Source organism: Marmota monax, unplaced genomic scaffold, assembly GCF_021218885.2.
Source record: "Marmota monax isolate L192 unplaced genomic scaffold, Marmota_monax_Labrador192_F-V1.1 WCK01_AAM20220418_F8-fsc00131, whole genome shotgun sequence".
NCBI lineage: Eukaryota > Metazoa > Chordata > Mammalia > Rodentia > Sciuridae > Marmota > Marmota monax.
The window spans coordinates 3,408,032-3,430,571 of record NW_026693141.1 but is presented as its reverse complement, the minus strand read 5'-3'; the positions used below and the strand labels follow the sequence as shown (position 1 = coordinate 3,430,571).

General features: G+C 32.4%; 1 protein-coding gene across 3 annotated transcripts in view; it reads left to right on the top strand.

Moving 5' to 3' along the window:
- The window catches only part of Mkln1 (muskelin 1), a 327,297-nt gene that overhangs the window by 189,504 nt on the left and 115,253 nt on the right, over nucleotides 1-22,540 (top strand). For all 3 annotated transcript variants that reach the window (XM_058582834.1, XM_058582833.1, XM_046455052.2), the window contains 3 exons: nucleotides 11,005-11,074; nucleotides 20,035-20,177; nucleotides 21,508-21,596. In XM_058582834.1, the coding sequence (XP_058438817.1) occupies nucleotides 11,005-11,074; nucleotides 20,035-20,177; nucleotides 21,508-21,596 (302 nt within the window). The remainder of the gene's footprint in view (nucleotides 1-11,004; nucleotides 11,075-20,034; nucleotides 20,178-21,507; nucleotides 21,597-22,540) is intronic.

The window sequence follows — 22,540 nt, the reverse complement described above, 5'->3', positions numbered from 1 at the left end:
AGAGGAAACCTGAAGAGCCATTAGCAGAAACAATTTAAATGCTCCATTTTCCCCCAACTACTGCTATTTATATTTAAGTATTCTTAACAGCAGTAATCTGAATATTACTAAGCAGATATAGGATTTGAGCATAAGTTTAATCAAGAAAAAATTTTGTTGACTTGAATTAAATCCAAAATGTCCAATAAATTCTTTATTTTTTTTGCTTTACTGGAATAAACCCAGGGGCACTCTACCACTAAGCTAAGTCTCCAGACCATTTAAAAATATTTTGAGATAGGGTCTCTTAGCCCAGGCTGCCCTGAACTTTTCAATCTCCCAAGAAGCAGGGTTTACTGCATGTACTGCTGTGTATGGCTATTTTTATTTTTAATTGACACACAATAATTGTATATATTCATAGGGTTCAATATGACATTTCAATACTTTTATACAGTGGTAGTGATCAGATTCCAAGTAGCTGGGATTGTAGGCATGCACTACCATGCCCAGCCAATAAATTCTAAGGTTGAATTTTAATAGTTTCTAAAATTTAATTGGTAGTGTATATATAGATACTGTACACTTAAAAATATGCAAAAATAGAGATATTTAACTTGGAAAAAGTCAACACTGTATTCTGTTTTTCATTTACCCATGTGTTTCACTATGAATTTTTATGATCCAAATAAAAGGATTTAACTACTCATACCCTTATCTTTGTAGTCTGTGCCCAAATATGAAATTATTGTTCATTTTTATTAACCTTCTGTTTTTAATCCAAATGTGGTAGAAATGAAAATGCACATTTAAAACTTAAATTAACTTGATAAAAATAGGAAGCCATTTTAGCCCAAGCCCATCTCCTTTTCAGTTCTTCTTAACCAGTTTTTAGCTATTATTTGTATTTTGCGTTGTAAATATTTTAAGCATCGTGGATATTTTATTTACTCTTACTAGGTAACTCTTATTTGATTCTTATAGCCTTGGCACTGAATTGTGCTTTGTATAACTTTTTTGTAGTTATTTATTTTTCTAGATAGTAGTATAAATTAAAGTTATGGGATGCCTGTAAGGTGTTGTGTCCACATTGTTTTAGTTGGCAGAGCAGAGATTCCTGGAAACTGGAATTAAGAAACCATTGATTTTTATTTCCTATTCCCTGGAGTGCATGGTCTTCAAAAATCTCCTCTTCACTTCCTCTGTCTGCTACATTTTTATCATGCTACTGACTGACTTATTCCTTCATTTTTATCTCTTATTCTATGTATCATTTAGCTGTTTTATTGGTTCTGTTTATTTATACATTTGTTTGTCTTATAATTTCTATTTCTTTTTCGTATTGATCTGTCTCATCTCCTGTCATAAGAGGAAGGCAGTTTAAATTAGCTGTCTTTGAGATAGTTGTAAGGCAAAATGTCTTACTACAAAATTTCAATTCTAATTGTGTTAAATTTCAACTTAACATGTTACAATTTAAGTTTTAAATGCACTGTCCTGTGGCTCTGGGTAGAATAATCCTCTTTTTCACTGTCCTGTGCCTGTGAGTAGAATAATCCCCTTTTAGAAAATGGAGAGGTGAGCTGGTATCATGATTGACATATGCAATATGAGAGGTTAATGACTTTTACTTAGTCCTAAGAATTAGAAAAAGAAAAGACTCTGTCCTGCTAATGATGGTAGGTTTTATAGGTCTTTGGAAAATATAAGAGGAATGATAATAACGAGCACATTTTATAGACTGCTACCATAGCAATAGTGGCTCTGTTACTGTTGGTGAGGGACTGATGTTAAGAGTCACTGCCCTAAACTAGTTTCTTATTTGCCTTGCATGAGAGTGGAAGAAGGTTGAGGAAGGAACATTGTGGGAGGGCAAATTAAAAGCAGTCTGGAGCTGACTTTACATTTTGGGATATGATGTGTTGCCTAAAAATTTCAAAAGGAAAGTAAGCCTTTTTAGTTTCTTTTCAGTTTAATCCCAGAGACCCTAGGGACTCAAGAGGAACTCAAGTTTGAGGCCAGCCTTAGCAATTTAGTAAGAACCTATATCAAACTATATCAAAAAAAGAAAAGAAAAAATAAGGAAAAGTTAAGGTGGATTTGATGATGATAATGAGTCAGTTTGACATAAATACTTTAAGTTTGTTGTCATCTCAACCATGTTATTTTCTACAATAATTATTTTTACTGTTTATGTGAATTATGCATATTATAAAAAACCAGAACAACATGACTAATAAAATAAGTGAAATATTGTAATGATATTTATAACTTATTTTGGGTTCATATTTATACTTGCTTTATATGATTTGGCAGATATCCACTTGTTTATATAATTGCATACAAATATAAACATACATAAAGAATAATTTATTCTTGTAATAACTAGTTACACATGCTTCTATCTTGGGTTGTAGAAATCCCTCTGAGTTAGTCAGCATAGATCTGCATTTTTTATAATGGCAATATAATATTCCATAATATGTTACATAATTTAATCTCCTCCTCCCCCTGTAAAAAATGTTGCATTAAACATCTCTATACATACATCTTTACATACCAGTGATTTTATTTTTGTGATGAGAGTACTAGATGAAAGAACATGTATGTTTAAAATTTTAATGTATGCTACAAATTTATTTTCCACAAAGACTGGAGTAATTAATGCACATATACCTTTTCTTGCTGATTTTTGATAATTAGAGATTAATTTTAACTGTTTGAAAAGAATATTCTTTTGTTTTTCTCTGGCATGAAAAATACACAGAAAATTTTTTTTAATATTTATTTTTAAGATTTTTAGGTGGATAAAATATCTTTATTTTACATTTATGTGGTGCTGAGGATCGAACCCAGTGACCCGTGCATGCTAAGCGAGCACTCTACTACTGAGCCACAACCTCAGCCCCAGAAAAAAAAATTTTATATCCTTATTTATTGACCAATTGAATGACTTGGTGAGTTGTATTTTATTTATTTTCCATTCTGTTGGTCATCTTATACTCATTAAGTATAATAATATTTTACAGATTTTAAATAAAATTCTTTATTAGTCATAAGTTGAAAACTTTCACTTAAACTGTTGCTTGTATCCTGTTTTTCTTTATGATATTTTTTACAATATAAAATTTGAAAGGTTTTTTATAATCAAAAGTTATTTTTCATATATACATACATATATATATATATATATTTTTTTTTTTTTTTCTTTTTTTTTTTTGGCAACACTTCAGTTTGGCACCTATTTTTTTCCCCTAAGATTTTTATGTATGTGTGTACATATGCTTAAATGCTCAATTAGGATTAATTTTGTATATGATATTAGATAAGGGTTAACTTCTGATGGATAGTCAGCTCTGCAAGATCCTTTAGTAAGCCAACTACATTTACTGCTGAATTAAAATGCTTATCAAGTATTAAATTACCATCCATTCTGGACTTAATTTCCTGTTTCTTTGAGCTGTTTGTTTCTATACCAGTTCCTTTTACTTTTAATTTTAGAAGAGTTAAAGTGGTTTAAATCTTTTAAATTCTTTTTTTTTAAGTATTTTAAAAGCTGGTGATTTGATTTTTCTCTCACTATTTTTTATAAATTTTCTTGGTTCTTTTGTATGTTTATTTTTTTGATGCTAACTTTCTGTTGCATGAACTCCTTGGGTAAAGAAAACTTTCCATAACTCCCAGATCTGGCAGTCTTGTAGGCCATTTCTTGAGTTGTTTATTATCTGTGGTTCATGGAGACTCTTTTCAGATGAGAGGGCAAGTTCTTGTTGTCTTCAGAGGTGAAGAGAACCAAGAGTACCAGCTTAGCTCTCTTGAAGCTCTTTATGGGATAGGAAGACTAGCAAAGCTCATGTTGATGACTTTCTCTTGGGGACAGAGGTATCCTTGGATCTCATGGTTCTTCTCCTAGGACCAAGATTTGTCAGGATTCTTAATTTTTATTTTGGCCTCTATCATAGACTGGGCTCAATAGAGGTATTCAGTAGTTGTCTTTACTGTTGGGACTGGAGATCAGAAGAAATATATTTCAGCTTCCATCTTTCCAAACCCTATTAGGCTAACCTCACTCAATTTCTGTTCTGTATCATGTTGTGATGGATCCACTGTAATTTATTTTAAGTGCTATCTACTCATATATTTTTATCAAGTATTTAGTAAGTACCTGTATGTTGTAACATTTAGGCACATGAAGATGAATACTACAGTCCCTTTCTGTTTAGAAACACTTTGCATAGTTTTTTACTTCTTTCTTCTTAAAAAAATGCTTTCTTCATTTATCATCTATAATTTCTGGGTTTTCATTTTCTTTATTTTTGGCTCTGTTCAGTCACCTTTGCTTGATTCTTTTCTTCTGGACCTCTAGAACTTAAATAAGTCTTTGATTTTTCTTTTCTCTAGCAGTATTTCATTCCACAAGTCATCTCACTCAATTATTGTTTTAAATAACACTGATATACTTAGATCTCTAAAGATGCATGTTTTATTCTGCCCCATTATTTTCTTGGAATTTTACCCTCTGACATCTAACTACCATGTCTCCAGTGGGCTAATAGGCACGTCATAATTTTCACAAGACCAAAACATATTCTAACTGTTTGCCCCCCATAACTTTGTATCCAGTGATCATCTGCTAATTTTTTAGATGATGACATGGCTAGCTCCCTTACATCATTTTATTTCTCCCTTTATTTTTCTTCATAATACCACCATCTTTTTAACCACTACCTTGAATTATGTAGATATTTGTGTTTTGTTTAATTTTTCAGGTGCTTAAAAATACTAATTTTCTATTTTTGTCAGTCTTTATGTTTGTATTTTTTGCTAGTTTTAACAAAGTTTGTCTCTGCCTTATATGTTTTTTTATTTGCCATGAGTCCCTTTGTTATGTGGGCCTTTAAATAGATAGTAATGCTGGGTTTGCTTGGTGGTACTCTCCTATGATTCTAGCAGCTCAGGAGGCTGCAGGGGGAGGATTGCATTTCAAAGCCATCCTCAGCAACTTAGTGAGATCCTGTCTCAAAAAAATTAAAAAGAAGGCCTGAGGGTATGGCTCTGTGGTTAAATTCCCTTGGGTTTAACCCCCCAGTTCCAAGATAGATAGATAGATAGATAGATAGGAATTTGTCTATTTATTCACCTAATATAAAGGATATTTAAATGTATGCCTATATTGATGCATGATGTTAATTTTTTCATTTTATTTTAAAAGTTGTGATTTTAATGTTTTTATCTTTATTTAGTCTTTATTTCATAAATTTTCCAAAAATGTGTTTTTGTTGACTTTTCTATCTCAGTATTAGGTGGATAGTATGTTTTTGTTTAATTTTAAACTTTTGAGTGGTATTCTTACATCTCTTTTTTCTTTTATCACCTTCAAAAACATTCCTTACTAAGAACTATGAAGGAATTATCTCACATATCATCTGATCTCCCTCTTTTCATATCTCTGGTTGTATAAAACGTTTATTTACACCATTTGTGTCTTTATACATGTACTTTGGATAATGATGTCCATCTCATTCCACCATCATTTCTAACCCCATGCCCCCTCCCTTTCCCTCCCACCCCTTTGCCCTATCTAGAGTACACCTATTCCTCCCATGCCCCCGTCCCTACCCGTCTATGAATCAGCCTCCTTATATCAGAGAAAACATTTGACATTTGGTTTTGGGGATTGGCTAATTTCACTTAGCATTATATTCTTCAACTCCATCCCTTTACCTGCAAATGCCATGATTTTATTCTCTTTTTATTGCTGAGAAATATTCCATTTTTTTGGTATGTGTGTGTGTGTACACACACACACACACAAACACACAACATTTTAAAAATCCATTCATCTACTGAAAGGCATCTAGGTTGGTTCCACAATTTAGCTATTGTGAATGTGCTGCTATAAACATTGATGTGGCTGTGTCTGCCTAGTATGCTGTTTTTAAGTCCTTTGAGTATAGACCAAGGAGAGGGATAGCTGGTCAAATGGTGGTTCCATTCCCAGTTTTCCAAGGAATCTCCACACTGCTTTCCATATCGGCTGCACTAATTTGCAGTTTTACCAGCAATGTAAGAGTATGCTTTTTGCCCCACATCTTCACCAACACTTATTGTTGCCTGTATTCTTAATACTGACTGGAGTGAGATGAAATCTTAGAGTAGTTTTGATTTGCGTTTCTTAATTTCTAGAGATGATGAACATTTTTCATATATTTATTGATAGTATATAATCTTCTGAGAAGTGTCTGTTCAGGTCCTTGGCTTATTTATTGATTGTTTTTTTTTCTTGATTTCTTGATTTGTTATTTTGGTGTTTAGCTTTTTGAGTTCTTTATATATCCTAGAGATTAGTGCTCTATCTGATGTGTGAGGGGTAAAAATTCGCTCCCAAGATGTAGGCTCTCTATTCACCTCACCGATTGTTTCTTTTGCTGAGAAGAAACTTTTTAGTTTGAATCCATGCCATTTATTGATCTTGATTTAAATTCTTGTGCTGTGGGAGTCTTATTAAGGAAGTTGGGACCTAATCTGGCATGATGGAGATTAGGGCCTACTTTTTCTTCTATTAGACACAGGGTTTCTGGTTTAATTCCTAGGTTCTTGATCCATTTTGAGTTGAGTTTTGTTCATTGTGAGAGGGTTTAATTTCAACATATGGAAATCAATAAATGTAATTCATCACATCAATAGACTTAAAGATAAGAATCATGGTCATCTCAATAGATGCAGAAAAAGCATTTGACAAAATACAGCACCCCTTCATGTTCAAAACACTAGAAAAGTTAGGGATAACAGGAATGTATCTAGCATTATAAAGGCCATCTATGCTAATCCCAGTCCAACATCATTCTAAATGGAGAAAAATTGAAGGCATTCCCTCTAAAAACTGGAACAAGACAGGGATGTCCTCTTTCACCACTTCTATTTATCACAGTTCTTGAAACACTGACCAGAGCAATTAGAAGGTGAAAGAAATCAAAGAGTATGGATAGGAAAAGAAGAACTCAAATTAGCACTATTTGCTGACAATATGATTCTATACCTAGAAGACCCAAAAAGTTCCACCAGAAAACTTCTCGAACTAGTAAATGAATTCAGCAAAGTAACAGTATATAAAATCAACACCCATAAATCAAAGGCATTTCTGTATATCAGTGACAAATCCTCTGAAAGGGAAATGAGGAAAACTACTCCATTTACAATAGCCTCAAATAAAAATAAAATACTTGGGAATCAACTTAATAAAAGAGGTGAAAGACCTATACAATAAAAACTACAGAATCCTAAAGAAAGAAATCAAAGAAGACCTTAGAAGATAGAAAGATTTACCTTGCTCTTGGATAGGCAGAATTATCAAAATGACCATTCTGCCAAAAGCACTATACAGATTTAATGCAATTCCAATCAAAATCCCAGTGGCATTCCTCATAGAAATAGAAAAAGCAGTCATGAAATTCATCTGGAAAAATAAGAGACCCAGAATAGCTAAAGCAGTCCTTAGCAACAAGAGTGAAGTAGGTGGCATCACACTACTACAAAGCAGTAGTAACAAAAACAGCATGGTATTGGCACCAAAATAGACTGGTAGACCAATGGTTCAGAAAAGAGGACACAGAGACTAACCCACTAAATTACAATTGTCTTATATTAGACAAAGGCACCAAAAACACATTGGAGAAAAGATAGCCTCTTCAACAAATGGTGCTGGGAAAAGTGGAAATCTTTATGCAACAAAATGCAATTGAATCCTAGCTTTTTAGCTTTAGCTTTTAACTGTAGTGAAATGTTTTCATACATGGTCGCATATCTTCATTCTGTTTTATAATTCATTCTTGAAAAAAAACCCAATCTTTTTTCTAATAATAAAAGAAAGATGTTAATTTTAGAAAATTTGAAAAGATACAACAAAGCACAAAGGAAAAACTCACTTATGATCTTATCATATGCTTGAGAGCTATATTAACAACTCAGTAAATGTTGGTTGTCTTTTTTCCATGTATGAATATTATTATTGCATATAATTCTTGATTCCTCACATTTATACTACTTTTTCTTTTCTATGTAGTGAACATTTTTCCATGACATTAAAGTTAGGCTGTGGAATACATGATTTCTTTGTGTTCTGTAACATAGGTACATCATATTTTAACTAATCCTCATTGTTAAACAATTAGGCTGTTTATAATTTGCTGTTATAATTGTGCTATGATGAATATGGATGGTTTACACCTTATAGAATTTTTAAAATTAAGTTCCAAGAAGTGGAATAATTCTGTATAATATGGTGATTAAGAGCATAGATTTTATTTTCAGACTGCTTGGGTTCAAATCCTTCCTTATATGTATATAGTTAGACAAATTAATTTATTTCTGTCTCAGTTTCTTAATTGATACTTTAAAGATAATAGTATGTACATGGAAAGCACTTACAAAACTGACGAACAGAACACATTGTCAAGGTTAGTATCACCATCATTTTTATTTTAAGGAAATGAACATTTGAGATATATATATATATATATAAAATATTAAAATTCTCTCCTGAAAAGTTCTATAGGTTTCATTCTTAACCAGCAAAACATGAGAGTACCATTTTACCAGCTCTGACCAACAACTGTTATTATAATCCAAAATCTTTTTTATTTCTTTGTGTGCATAAAAGCAGTTCTTTTCTTTATAGTTGGCTTTTTAAAAAATTTTATTCACCTATTTGTAATCATAAATCTATTATTTATGATGGTGTAAATAAATACATAATTTATTCACTCATTTATTAAGTTCTTTCTCTTTGCCAAGTATACATCTAACATTTTTTAAGTATTATTTTCATTTCAGAATAATTATAGATTCATAGATGCCCTTACTGTTTTCCCTATTGCTTTCATGGCACATATGTCACACCTAAGATACCAACATTGGTACATTATTATTAACAAACTTTTCTTTGGATTTCACCATTTTTACCTGTAATGTCCTCTTTCTGACCCAGGATCCCATCCAAAAATACTCCATTTCATTTAGTTGTCAAGTTTCCTTACTCTTTTCTCATCTGTTTCTTAGTCTTTCCTTGTTGGTTATTATATTGAGAGCTTGGAGGAGTAATGTATTTTGTTAAATGTTTCTCAATTTGGGTTTGTCTGATTTTTTATTTTCCTTGTTAGACGGGGCTGGTTAATATCAATTAAGACTGTTGGATGTTTGTTTTCTATTTTGGGTTGTTCTCCATTGCTGCATTCTTTATTTTGTTGCCAGTATTTTTTTTAGCTTTGGCCATTTATTCTTTCATTTGCCTTCTCTGTGTTCTTTTGACATGATCCATCCTTTAAAAAAATTTTTTTGAGCATTTTTCTCCTTTTGGTATAAGGGGCTCCAGGCTCATTTTCTGTTCCCTTTTCCTGACCTACAATCAGCCTTTTCTCCAAGAATTCCCATTTTCTTTTATTGGAGAATGGTATGCAGAAATCAAGATCTGGGTGCTGGGTGTGCTTTTGACTCTTTGATGTGTTGCTGTTTCTAGTCCCTCCTCAGTGGATAGAGATGAAAAGACTACTTGTGTATACATACATCTGTAATTATTTTGGTATTTGTATCTCTCTTAATATATCTCTGTTAAGCAAAATATCCGTGTTTATCTCTCCCACTCCAAAAGTGAGAAACCTGGCTCACTTTTGAATACATAAACATTTACATATTATTTCAACCCCAGGATACATATGAAGTATTTCAGAATTGATCCATATCCCTGAGGAAAATGATTCTACCAATTAAAGTATGCTGTTAATGTATAGTTTGGTTTCCAGTAGAAGTACTATCTTCTACTTATTTCAGTATTTTTTTCCCCACCCATTTCTCTGCTTTTGATGCTGTGATTAAAAAATCCTTGCTAGGAACAGTGGCATGCCTGTACTCCCAGCAAATTGGGAGGCTGAGACAGGAGCATTGCAAGTTCCAGGCTAACCTCAGCAATTTAGTAAGGCCCCTTCTAAGAAAAAAAAAAGGAGGGGGTTTTCTGGGGGTGTAGTACAGTGGTAAAATGCTCCTGGGTTCAATCCCCAGTAGAACCCCACCCCCCAAAAATATTCTTGATTCAAAAATTGATTTTATGTACACACACACAATGTTGTATAGTGTTACACAATTGTATTATTATAAACAGTATGTGGTGCATGTACAAGTTGAGTATTCCTTATTCAAAATGCATGGGACTATAAATATGTTGAATTTTGGAATATTTCCAAATGCATAATGAGATATCTTAGGGATGGGATCCAAGTCTAAACATGTCTCACATAGACTATATACAACATAGTGTGAAGGTAATTTTATGCAATATTTTTAGTGTGCCTGTGTGTTGATTACAACTTCATGTAAGGTCAGGTGTAGAATTTTTCATATGTGGTTTAATGTCAGCGGTCAAAATGTTTAAGATTTTGACATTCTGGATGTTTGGATTAGGGATGCTCAACCTGTAGTGTTTATATGATATAACACTATAACTACCTGCAATGTAATAATTAAAAATATACAATATGTATATATGATGTTTATTTTTAATTACTTTGTTTTTACCTTAAATTCTTAAATATCTTTGAAAGACTATTTTGTCATTTAGTATAAAGTAGAACTTTTTTAAACAGAAGTTGCCGTATAGAAAGTTTTGCTTTCTCAATTGTTTGAACTATGACTTTTATTGTATTTTAAAATCTTATATATACTAGATGCTTTCTGTGCTTATTCTCTTTCATATGCTATTCTTATTCAAATTTCAAACATGTAATTAGGATAATTTCAGCATTTCGAAGATTATTTTTCTTTTTTTTAATATTTTTTAGTTGTTGATGGACATTTTATTTATTTTTTATTTATTTGTATGTGGTGCTGAGGATCGAACCCAGTGCCTCACGCATGCTAGGCAAGCACGTTACCACTGAGCCACAACCCCAGTCCCAAGATTATTTTTCTTTGTGTTCTTTCATGTTCACATATTATTTTAATTAAGTGCTATAATTTTCTTTTTTTTAATTTCAGGAATATTTTAGTGGATAAACCAAATGACCAGTCTTCAAGATGGTCTTCAGAGAGCAACTATCCTCCTCAGGTAATAATACACATAACCCTTAATACTATTTAAGAGTCAGAATTCAGATAGGAACTTATTCAATTGATATATCAGTTATCTGGAATCCATTAATAGTTTATTCTGTCTTTGGAATTGGGATATAAACTTATTTTTTTTGTTTGAATTTTGAAAGAATTTTGATTTTATAGATAAGTACAGTTTGGGATTTGATGAAATATATGTTTTGTTCTATCTAGTGGAAGATTTTAATTCTAATTTATAATTTTCTATATTACTAATGATGCAAAACCAAATTGTTAAAACCAAGGAAATTGTTAACCAAGAAATGGTTAGGGTGCCCGTTACTGTTCCATTCTGAGCAGAGGTTGTGACCTTGACCTCTGTTTCATTGTGCTCAGGTCATTCTGTAAATATTTAAGGAAATGTTAGTAAATTGAGCTTTGCCTTTGAGGAAAAATGAACTTAATATAGTTTGTTATTTTACTGAAATAATGTACTTAGGTGACATTAGGATGGAATTAGACAAATTCCTTTTACCTGATAAGTGGTATCTGAATTACTTAATTAATTAATTAATTGGGGGGATATTGGGGATTGAACTCAGGGGCACTCAGACCCTGGAGCTACATCCCCAGCTCTATTTTGTATTTTATTTAGAGATAGGGTCTTACCGGTTGCTTAGTGCCTGGCTTTTGCTGAGGCTGACCTTTGAACTCAAGATCCTCCTGCCTCTCCTTCCTGAACTGCTGGGATTACAGGCATGCACCACCATACCTGTCATGATGGTATCTGAATTTATAAAAGCATTAAAGCTTATTATGTACTCAGTATGCTTATAATTAAATCCATATATATATCCTTAAGGAAATTAATGTTGTAATAGGTAGAATAGACACATAAATAAAACTTTCTTTTTCTTTTTAAATTGTTTTTAGTTGTAGGTGGACACTATATCGTTTTTATTTGTTTATTTTTATGTGGGGCTGGGGATCGAACCCAGGGTCTCACATGTGCGCGGCAAGTGCTCTACCACTGAGCTACAACCCCTGACCTTTATTTTTCTATTCTAATGCAATTCATGGAAACCTAATCTCTATGCTTATTTTCCTTTTTCTGTTTGTACACTTGTTTGGATCACTTGGTATTTACAAGTTTATTATATGTGTCCAAAGACTATACATTCAAAATTTATATGTTCAGGGTAAAGAATCATAAAGCTACTTGATAATTCATCAACCATTTTTAGAAATGGAAAATGACCATAGCCTTTGAAGTCTGTATGTGAGCCCTCTCTTAAATCAGTCCTCAGTAACTACTGCGTATTTTGTTAAGCATTTTCTTAGAGTATTATATATGTGTATTATAAATACCCTTTGATTTAGTTTTTCTGGCTTTGATTTTTATATAAATATAAATTGATTGAGTCATTTATAAGTCTTTTGTAGCTTGATTTTCTTTTTTATTTTTTAAAATATTTTTTTTAGTTGTAGATGGACACATTATCTTTATTATTTATTTATTTATTTATTTAATGTGGTGCTGAGGATCAAGCCCAGTACAGTGAGTCATACTTGCTAGGCAAACATTCTACCACTGAGCCACAATCCCATCCCCAGTAGCTTGATTTTCTTTTGCTTATTAATATGATGTTAAGCCAACACATTAAGTTGTTGTGTGTAATGGTAGTTTGTTCATTTTCTCTTCTATATAGTATTCCAGTATATAAATATGCTGTTGAGAGGCTTTGGGTTTTTAATAATATTTTGCTATTGGAGTTTTCTTTAAAGTATATATCTTTGAGTAGAATTACTGAATCATAGGGTAGATTTTATGGTTTAGATTGGGAGTATTGCCAAAAGCCTCATGTGTTGAAGACTTGATGTCCAGTGCAGCTGCATTCAGAGGTAGGTCTTTTAGGAAGTAATGAGATCAGGAGAGCTATAATCTCATCAGTAGATTAATCTATCTGATGAATTAATAGTTTGAATGGACTACTGGGAGGTGATGGAAACTTTAGGTAGATGGGACATGGTTGGTTATGCACTTGGGACATGTCCTTGGGGGTTACATTTTGTCTTTCGCCCCTTCCTCCTTGCCTACTCCAAACCCCTGCTGCTTCCTGGCTGCCATGAAGTGAGCAGTGTTTTTCCATCAAGCCCTTCCCCCTGGTCCAGAGCAATGGAGTCATCTGACCATGGACTGAAACCAGGAGCCAAAATAAATCTTTCCTCCCTTGTTTACTTCAGATATTTTGGTCACAGCAACAAAATGCTGACTAACACAGTAGGTATGTATATATCCAACTTCATAGGCTAAAGCAAAGCCATTTGCAAAGTTGCTGTATAATTTATACTCTGACTAGGAGTATATGAAAGTTGCTGTTGCATTACGTTCTCCTCTTCACTTCTATGACTGATTTAGATTTTTTTCAGTCTAGTGGATCTTACATTATGACTCACTGTAAATTTGTTTGTAAATTTGTTTTGTAAATTTGTTTTTTTTTTTTCTTTTTTTTGCTTTTTCCTGTTCAAGCCTGTTTGTATATGTTAATAGTTTTGCATTTTTAATCATGTTTTTCTTGATTTACTTTTTAATTTGAATTTGAATATCCAAGTTTTCATGTGTTTTTCTCTTGTTTAGTTTTGCTTATTAATGAATTATTTTTATTTAAAATTTTTTAAAAAATTTAAAATTTAAAATTTTTTCTGTTTTAATTGATACTGTGATAACTCCTTACTATGAAATTCCTCTTTGAACTATATTTTAAGGACAGTAGAATTTGATTTTTTTTTTACTTGTTTTTTGTTTATTCATTTAAAACTTTAGTAAGTATCCATGAGGTGCTAACTAAGCATTGGAAGTTCAACAGTGAATTAAATATTATCTTTTCTTTTGATGAAGCAAGAAAATACTGAATCAGTTAATATCTAATGCATAAGTCCTAGGACGAGAAGTAGTCTAAAGCTTTTGTAATTAAGACGGGTTTATTTTGGAAATATATGGAATCCATTTTCTTAATTGTAATTTAAGAACCCAGTGTAGCTGGGGTTCCATGTGGCCAATATCAAACGATAGCATTCTTACCAGAAAAATGTAAGGAAATCATTCTTATTTTTCCTATTATGAAAAATATCCAGGTTGGATAAAATGGATATAATTTTGGTATCTATAGGTAGTAAGGAATCTTGCATGATAAGTGGTTATGAGCTATAGTACTTCTGAATCTTGCTCTGAAAACTACTAGAAGAGTTGGATTGGAAAAAAAAAAAACATATACACATATATACATAAAGTTTGTGAAAACTAGGACCTCAAAGTGATTCATTTTCAGGATAAGGATAAAACAGTGGAAGTCCCCACCTCTGGGAGAGTTGCACTGGTATTTAATAAAAGGAGAAAATGAAAGAGAAACCATCCCTAAGGGGTTATAGCTATATGTTTTTCTTTGTTCACATTTGGTGCTCAAAGTCTCAGGACTTCGCTATCCATGAAATCTTACGGTATGATTGTGGATGAATAGTGCTCTTAAGATTCTCAGCAGAAGCAAATACAAATTCTCTTGGGAGGTGGCTACCTTCTTGCTTAAACCTCAGAAAGTCTCTACAGATTATTATAGAAGAAAAGTGAAGGGTACACACTCAAAGTTAACCTAATATATCCAGGAATAAGACACTTGAAGAACTAGCCGAAAACTTAAAGAAAAAAAAAATAGATACTAGAATTAAAAATACAAAAAGATGCTAGAATTAAAAAACTACTTCAATTTTAAAAAGAAAGAGAAGATATCTTCAAGGAATTGGAAACTATAAAATGTGATCTAGCATATTGAAAAAGAAACAAGTAAAACTTCTAGAAATGAAAAATATAATAGCGAAATATTAATTTTGAGCAATCTTCCCACTAAAGACAGATTTCATGTTAATCCTGGATTATCTTTGCTGGTAGAGAATAATGTTGCATGAATAAAAACCCCATAAATACTTTAGGATAGTAATTTTACCCTTTTCCCTCATCAAATATATTTTATAGAAGTTATTGATACTGCCATAGAAACTATGTTTTTTTGGTGAATACTCTAAGGGTTGATTAAGATGTATAGGCAGTTACAGAAGTCTTTATAACTTGCTTAAAGAAAGATTAAATCATTAACTCTTCCACTGCGATTGTATGCTCCTTCTAAAGATTTAAGTAGAATTATAATATTAAGTAATATTCTTTATGGGGCCAGAAAGGCAATTGAAGTTGATCTGCTTTTTTATAATCTACTAAGCAGGTCAAAGAAACCTCAGTGATTGTTTAATACAATTGTGTGTGAGGGGCTGGTGTATGCTTTTGCTTTTGCAGTGCCCTCAGATTATTCCTTCTGTTTGATGAACCATGACAAGAATGTTATAGAACTGAGCTATAGAAATTTTTTTTAATAAGTGCATTTTGTCCAAGTTTGCAAAAGGATCATTGTTTAAATTGTTTAATACAGTTTTCATTGATATAATTTATACAGTAAAATGTGTGAGCCTTCAGTATGTGTGATATCCACTTTGAAAATGTTTACCACTGTATAATTCACACTCCTGTGATATTAAACATTTCCATGACTTCAGAAAGATCCTTTCTGCCTCTTTAGCAAAGAATCCCTAACTATTCTACCCTCTACCCAGAGGCACCCACTGTTCAAATTTCTTTTGCCATAGGTTGTTTTTGCCAATTCCAAAATTTAATTTAAATGGAGTCAGTGAGAGAGAGAGAGAGGCAGAAAGAGAGAGAGAGAGAGAGACAGAGACAGAGACAGACAGTAAACTTCTATTATATGACTTTTTAAAAAATGCTCAATGTGTGTTTTATTTTTATTCATGTTGTCATGTACATTAATATTCCATTTCTTTACATTGCAGAATAATATTCTATTATATGCAGATACCCAGTTTGTTTATTCATTCATTTTCTTTTTTTTGGACATTTGTGTTTCAGTTTTTGGTGATTATAAATAAGGTTCAAATAAATATTGTTTTATGAGGTTTTAAAAATAATACATATTTTCTGTATTTGGGGTAAATATCTGGAAATAGAATTACTGCATCATAAGGGAGGAGTATATTAATTTTATGCAAAATTACCTGACCATTCACACTCAATTTTAGTGATTATTGTTAATGTGAAGTGGTTTTTAAGTTACAATTCCTAGTAACTAATGGTATTAAGCACTTTTCCATTTGCTTATTAGGTGTTTTTTTTTAAAACTTTTTTTGTGAATTCTTTACCCATTTAAAAAAGGTTTGTTTAATTTTTGAGTATTGAGTTGTAGGAGTTGTTTGCATTTATTCTGGATATAGGTCCTTTTTTTAGTTATATACTGCAGATATTTTCTGTCATTTTGTGACTTTCATAATCATTTTCTTAGTACTTTTTTAGTCACTTTTTAAAGGCTATTGAGGTATCTGTGGGAATTACATGAGGATCTTCTCTCTGTACGGAAGCCAGGGTGATTTAGGTTTGGCATTACGAACTATCTGTTGCTCTCCCATGGCAACAAATTGTCCAGTGCACATGACCTTTATCTCCACTCTGCTAGGAAGATCCTTCATAGTAACTCCTCAATATAGTTTTGATTTGCATTTCCCTAATTGCTAATAATGTGGAACATTTTTTCATGTATTTATTGGCCATTCATATTTCTTCTTTTGAGAATTGTCTATTTAACTCATTTAGTCATTTGATTATTTAGTGTAAAGATTTTTGAGCTCTTTATATATTCTGAATATTAATCCTCTATCGAAGAGTAGCTAGAAAAGATTATCTCCCATTCTGTGAGTTCTCTCTTCATATTTCTAATTGTTTCCTTTGATATGTAGATCACTCTGCATTTATAATTTTAACTTCACCTAGTAGCACAGACTTTATGATCTGGTGACTACCTACCTCTTCATTCTCAATACTTAAGGTTTTTTGCCTCGCTTATAGGCTCTAACAACACTGATATTTTCATAAGCCTTCGTTTCTTTTTTGCCTGGCTGAATAAAATGGTTGCATACACTTCTGGGGGTTGGGGGAGAGCTATGTGGAACCTTGAATTTGACCTTATTTGGAATAATGGTTTAACAGATGTAATTAAATAAGGATCTTCAGTCAGGATCATCCTTGATTAGGGTAGGTCCTAAATCCAATGATGAGTGTCTTTATTTAGACACTGAAAAGTAGAAGAAATGAAACACAGGAAGAAATCTATGTGAAGATGGAAGCAGAAATTGGAGTTAAGCTGCTGTGAATCAGGAAACACCAGGAGCCATCAAATACATTTGGGTTGTTTCCACCTTTGGGCTATTATGAATACTATTGCTCTGAGCATTCACATACAGATTTGTTCAAATACCTCTTCACTTCCTTTGAGTATGTACCTAGAGTTGTTCATATATTAATTCTTTAACTTCTTGAGGAATTACCAAACTATTATACAGTGTATATACCATTTTATATCCATTCGCCCCATGCCTTTGGACTCTTTGTTTATCTTTTTTGGAGAAAAAGCTATTCAGGTCCTTTGCCTATTTTTAAATGGGGTTGTCTATCTTTTTGTTGAGTTGTACGGAAGGAAGTCTGTACCCTGCTCTGCGTTAATCCATAATGACTAGCACAACAGTTTTCATGCTGTGTCTAACTCAGAGCAGTAGTTTGCCATGAGTTACTACATTTTGAGTTTTTTAAGTGCTGAGGCAGAATGATTCTATTTGGACAATTAAATAACTACTATTTGCCTAGCACAACCATAAGGCACAAACCAGTAAATAAATTAATTGATAATAAAAATGACTATCTGTGAACTTATTAAGTTAAATCAGAAGCACATGGATGCATTGTGCATATCAGCCTCATCTCAGAATAAAACAGGCCCATGAGCTTATCACATGTAGCAGATCACCAAATGAAGCAGTCCCCTCACCTGAGATCCATAAAAGGAGGAATACCTGCCCCAAGATTGGACACAACAGTACCCTGACCTGTTACCTGGTCATTTGCACAGAAGAATCACCACAGTGTTGAACTGGTGATCTTCTGTCCCCATGCTTTAGCTCAGCCTCATTTCTCATGACTGTAACTATGATGCATGGCCCACTCCAACCTGACACTTCAAGCTGACACTCTGAAAATGACATTTGACTGACACTGACATAGAATAAGTTTTATTTCTAATAGCTCTGCACCCCAAACAAGTTCTTCATCTAGTTCTTAATTTTATCTGATCATCTCCAGTGCTCTCAGTTCAGCCTCCTAGACCCCTGTGGCCATCTTAAACCCTTTCTTAGCTTTTCTGTAACCTATTCATATCATATATAAAATATGATACATGACTTGTGTGTTAAAGATATTGGTAATTAACGTTGATAAAAGAACCTGTGATTGCCCAACCTATGACTATCAGGTGATCCACAAGTACACCAAGAATAGTGAATGATGAAAGTGGTGTAGCTTGTGAATTTATTGTTCAATAAATTCTGACATTGTGGAAAGACACAAATGTTTTTGGTCTTTGTTAATGGTGTAGCTTGCTCATGACAAGGTTTAAGAGTTATTTCTGTATTTTGTTTAGTAGACTAGGTTATCTTTTCATTTTTTTGATAGTGTCCTTTGATACAAAAGTTTGAATTTTAATGAAATCAAATTTAACACTTCTGTTTGTACTTTTGATGTCAGTATTTAAGAAACCATTGTCAAATCCAAGAAGTCATTGAAGCTGGGCATGGTGGCAAATGCCTGTAATCCTGGCGGCTCAGGAGGCCGAGGCAGGAGGATCTTGAGTTCAAAGCCATAGAATAAGTTTTATTTCTAACAGCTCTGCAACTAATTCTTCATCTAGTTCTTAATTTTATCTGATCATCTACAGTAACTCTGCCTTTAGCAACAGCGAGGTGCTAAGCAATTCAGTGAGACCCAATCTCTAAATAAAATACAAAATAGGGTTGAGTATGTAGCTCAGTGGTCGAGTGCCCGAGTTCAATCCCCAGTGTGTCCCCAGCCCCCCAAAAAAAGTAATTGAAGATTTATATCCCTGAGTTTTTGTAAAATTTTAAAATTTTCATTCTTCTGTTCAGATCTTTGATCCAAAAGGATTGATTTTGGATCAGTTTTGATCCAAGTTAATTTTTGTGTATAGTGAGAGGTAGGAACACCAACTTCATTCTTACCACTGATTATCTGTTGTTATCATAAAACATGGACACTCTCCAACAAAACATATGAATTGTTTTTCTAAATAGCTTTTTGCAAATGTATTCCATCAGTGATAATTTTCTCCTTAATTTTTATAATTGAAAACAGTCTGCATAATGTTTTTCACAATTAACATCTCATTTTATTGAGTGTGTGGTAGGAAACCTTGAGCTATATTGGACATATCTATAATAGGTCTGGGTAGGTTTAATTTTTTAAAAAAATATTTTTGTTTTAGTTGTAGTTGGACATAATACCTTTATTTTTTATTGTTATATCGTGCTGAGGATTGAACCCAGTTCCCCACATATGCTAGGAGAGTGCTCTACCACTGAGCCACAACCCCAGCCCCAAGGTTTAAAATTTTACCACAGATTTTGAACATTGATTTATCTATTAAAGTATGATCCATGGGAATATGTAATTGTGATTTTTGCTATCTAATCTTGTGTTGTTTGGTTGTTCAGAGTCTTCTGATAGCTTTTATTCCTTACTATCCCTTGATTAGAAGTTTTCTCACTGGTTCTATTTTCCTCCTCCTTTTATAGCATGCAGGATAATGTAGTTTCTGGGCTTTACTAGAATGAAAAGTGGTGATGTTATGGGAGCCTTTATAAAGCTGTTGTATACTATTCTTTAGCTTAAATAAAAAAACTTACCATTATAAGATGAGCCTTATTCATTCTTCTGTCAAGTCAAAACATTTTAAAATTTTTTTCAAGTTGTCTATTTGTTTTAAACAGAGGAGAATATGACTTGATTGTTTCTTTTTTTAGTACTTGATTCTGAAGCTTGAAAGACCTGCTATAGTTCAGAATATCACATTTGGAAAATATGAGAAAACTCATGTCTGTAATTTGAAGAAATTTAAAGTCTTTGGTGGCATGAATGAAGAAAATATGACAGAGCTATTGTCCAGGTGAGTTACAGTTATGGGGAAGAAAGGGTTGTCTTCTAAACAAACAGCAGTCTTACTTTAGTTCCCCTCAACCCCTTAAGGGAGTAAAGATTATTTATCCTATTTTACTCCTGTTTCTTATTTTAATACTGTGGCTTGAGTTAGCTTTTTTTTTTTTTTTTTTTTTTTTTTTTTTTTAGCCACCAGTACTATTAATGTTGTTATTAATGACAAGAATCAAAAGAATAAATTTAATTTCTTTTTCAGTCATATTTTTTGAACTGTTACTTCAGAAATATTAAACTTCTTATTGCTATAGAGAGAGTTAGGGATTGGAAAGGAAGGGTGAAAAAAAAAACAAACCTTTGCTGTTGTCTTTGCTTTAAAAATAGAGACCCTATTCAAAATATTCATTGTGCTAATCCAGAAATGGTATTCTAAGACTTCACTGGAAATTAGAAACTAAAAAAGGAGGTTTTTGTAAATGAAAAAGTATGTGGCTACTCCTAGCGCAGTGCCTACTACTGGAAAGACCTCAGTAAATTGGAGTTTTAAAACAGACCACCTGGAGTGTTAAATTATCTGCCAGATAATAAAAAATCAGGCAGTCAATGGAAAGGACAAACAAACCCATGAATATATTTAGAATATATTTGTGATATGGTATGTTCATTAACATAGTACATAGAAGTAAATGTTACTTTGATGCTGCATTTTATTTGAGTCATGAAAGTATTTCAGGATATAAGGCAGTCTGAAGGTAAGTGATTTTTCTGTAAGTACTTGCATCAATCCTTGTTGCTTAAGTAGAAAGGTAATATGGGTTGATTTTTACTAAGATTAAAGATGTTGTTAAAAACCAACAGAATAGGATTGTTTCTGAAATTTTTTTGGACGATAAAAGGAATATTAACATCTCAGAATTAAGAAATTTAATTCTTTGATATATTCTAATATTCAGGCTAAGTTATCAGAGACAATTTGACTTTAATTTTTCCAAATTTCTCTCCTGCTTGTAAATTTATGTTACATTCAGTTATTCATTAAGGACCTTAGGTTCTGTCACACATTTCCATGCACTGTAGCCATATCCTTTAATACTGAACTGTTTTCTTATACAATTTCTTGTATAACCGCTTTCATATATAATTTAGAGAATACAATTTTATTGAAGTTGATTTGAATGTACAAGTTTTAACCTATATTCCCATGTTCAACTACTTACTATTGTGTTGGTCATTTATTATGAACATAGGTTTAAACTTAAAATCTGAGTTTGGCATTAATCTGAGTTTTCATGTGTTTACTAAATTATGAAATCAGATTTGATAACCTTTTTTTTCCTCCATAGTGGCTTAAAGAATGATTATAACAAAGAAACATTCACCTTGAAGCATAAAATTGATGAACAGATGTTCCCGTGTCGCTTCATTAAAATAGGTAAGGTTATTTAGCATTTTGGAATAAAACTTTTTTTTTTTTATGCCATTCGTCCATAGATTGCCACTCATAGATCAAATCCTTTAGGCCCCCTATTTTTTCAATAAAATTTTATGGGGACATTTCTACACTGGTTGGTTTACATATATTGTCTTTGCCTGTTTTTGTGCTCCAAATGTGAGTAGTTGAAAAAGATCACATAGCTAACAAAATCCAAAAATTTACTATTTGGCTTTTTACAGGAAAAGTTTGCTGACCCTTGCTTTGTAAGTGTGTTATTGAAGTGACAGTTATTTCAGGTTGAACTTTTTCCATTATTTTCTCATTTGAAAGTTTCTTTAGAAAATTTTATGAGGTATAGTGATTTGATTGCTTTAGTCATCTCATGGAAGGTTTATGAGTTATTCTATAGCTATCTAAAACCAAATATGGATGAATCTCTTAAGGCAGTGTATTATAGTTATTTTCTGTGTGTGTGTGTGTGTGTGTGTGTGTGTGTGGTTTTGTTTTGTTTTTAGTGAAATGCTGGCCAAACCCATTAAATCAATTTCATGGCTCACTAATGTGTTACAGACTACTATTTGGAAAAATACTACCTCACGCCCTATATGTATTTAGAAAGTATTTGTAATGTATACTCAAAATGATATTTTTTAGGTTATTTATTTATTTTTTTTAGGATTTATTATTTAGAACATAGGAAAGTTGAGGACTTGGGTCTTTTAAACATTTCCATCTTTATTTATTTATTTTATGTGGGGTACTGGGGACTGAACTCAGGGGCACTCAGCCATTGAGCTACATCCCCATCCCTATTTTGTATTTATTTAATTTGTATAGGATTTCACTGAGTTGCTTAGGGTCTAGTTAAGTTGCTGAGGCTGGCTTTGAACTTGAGATTCTTCTGTCTCAGCCTCCTGAGCCACTGGGTAATTTCCATCTTT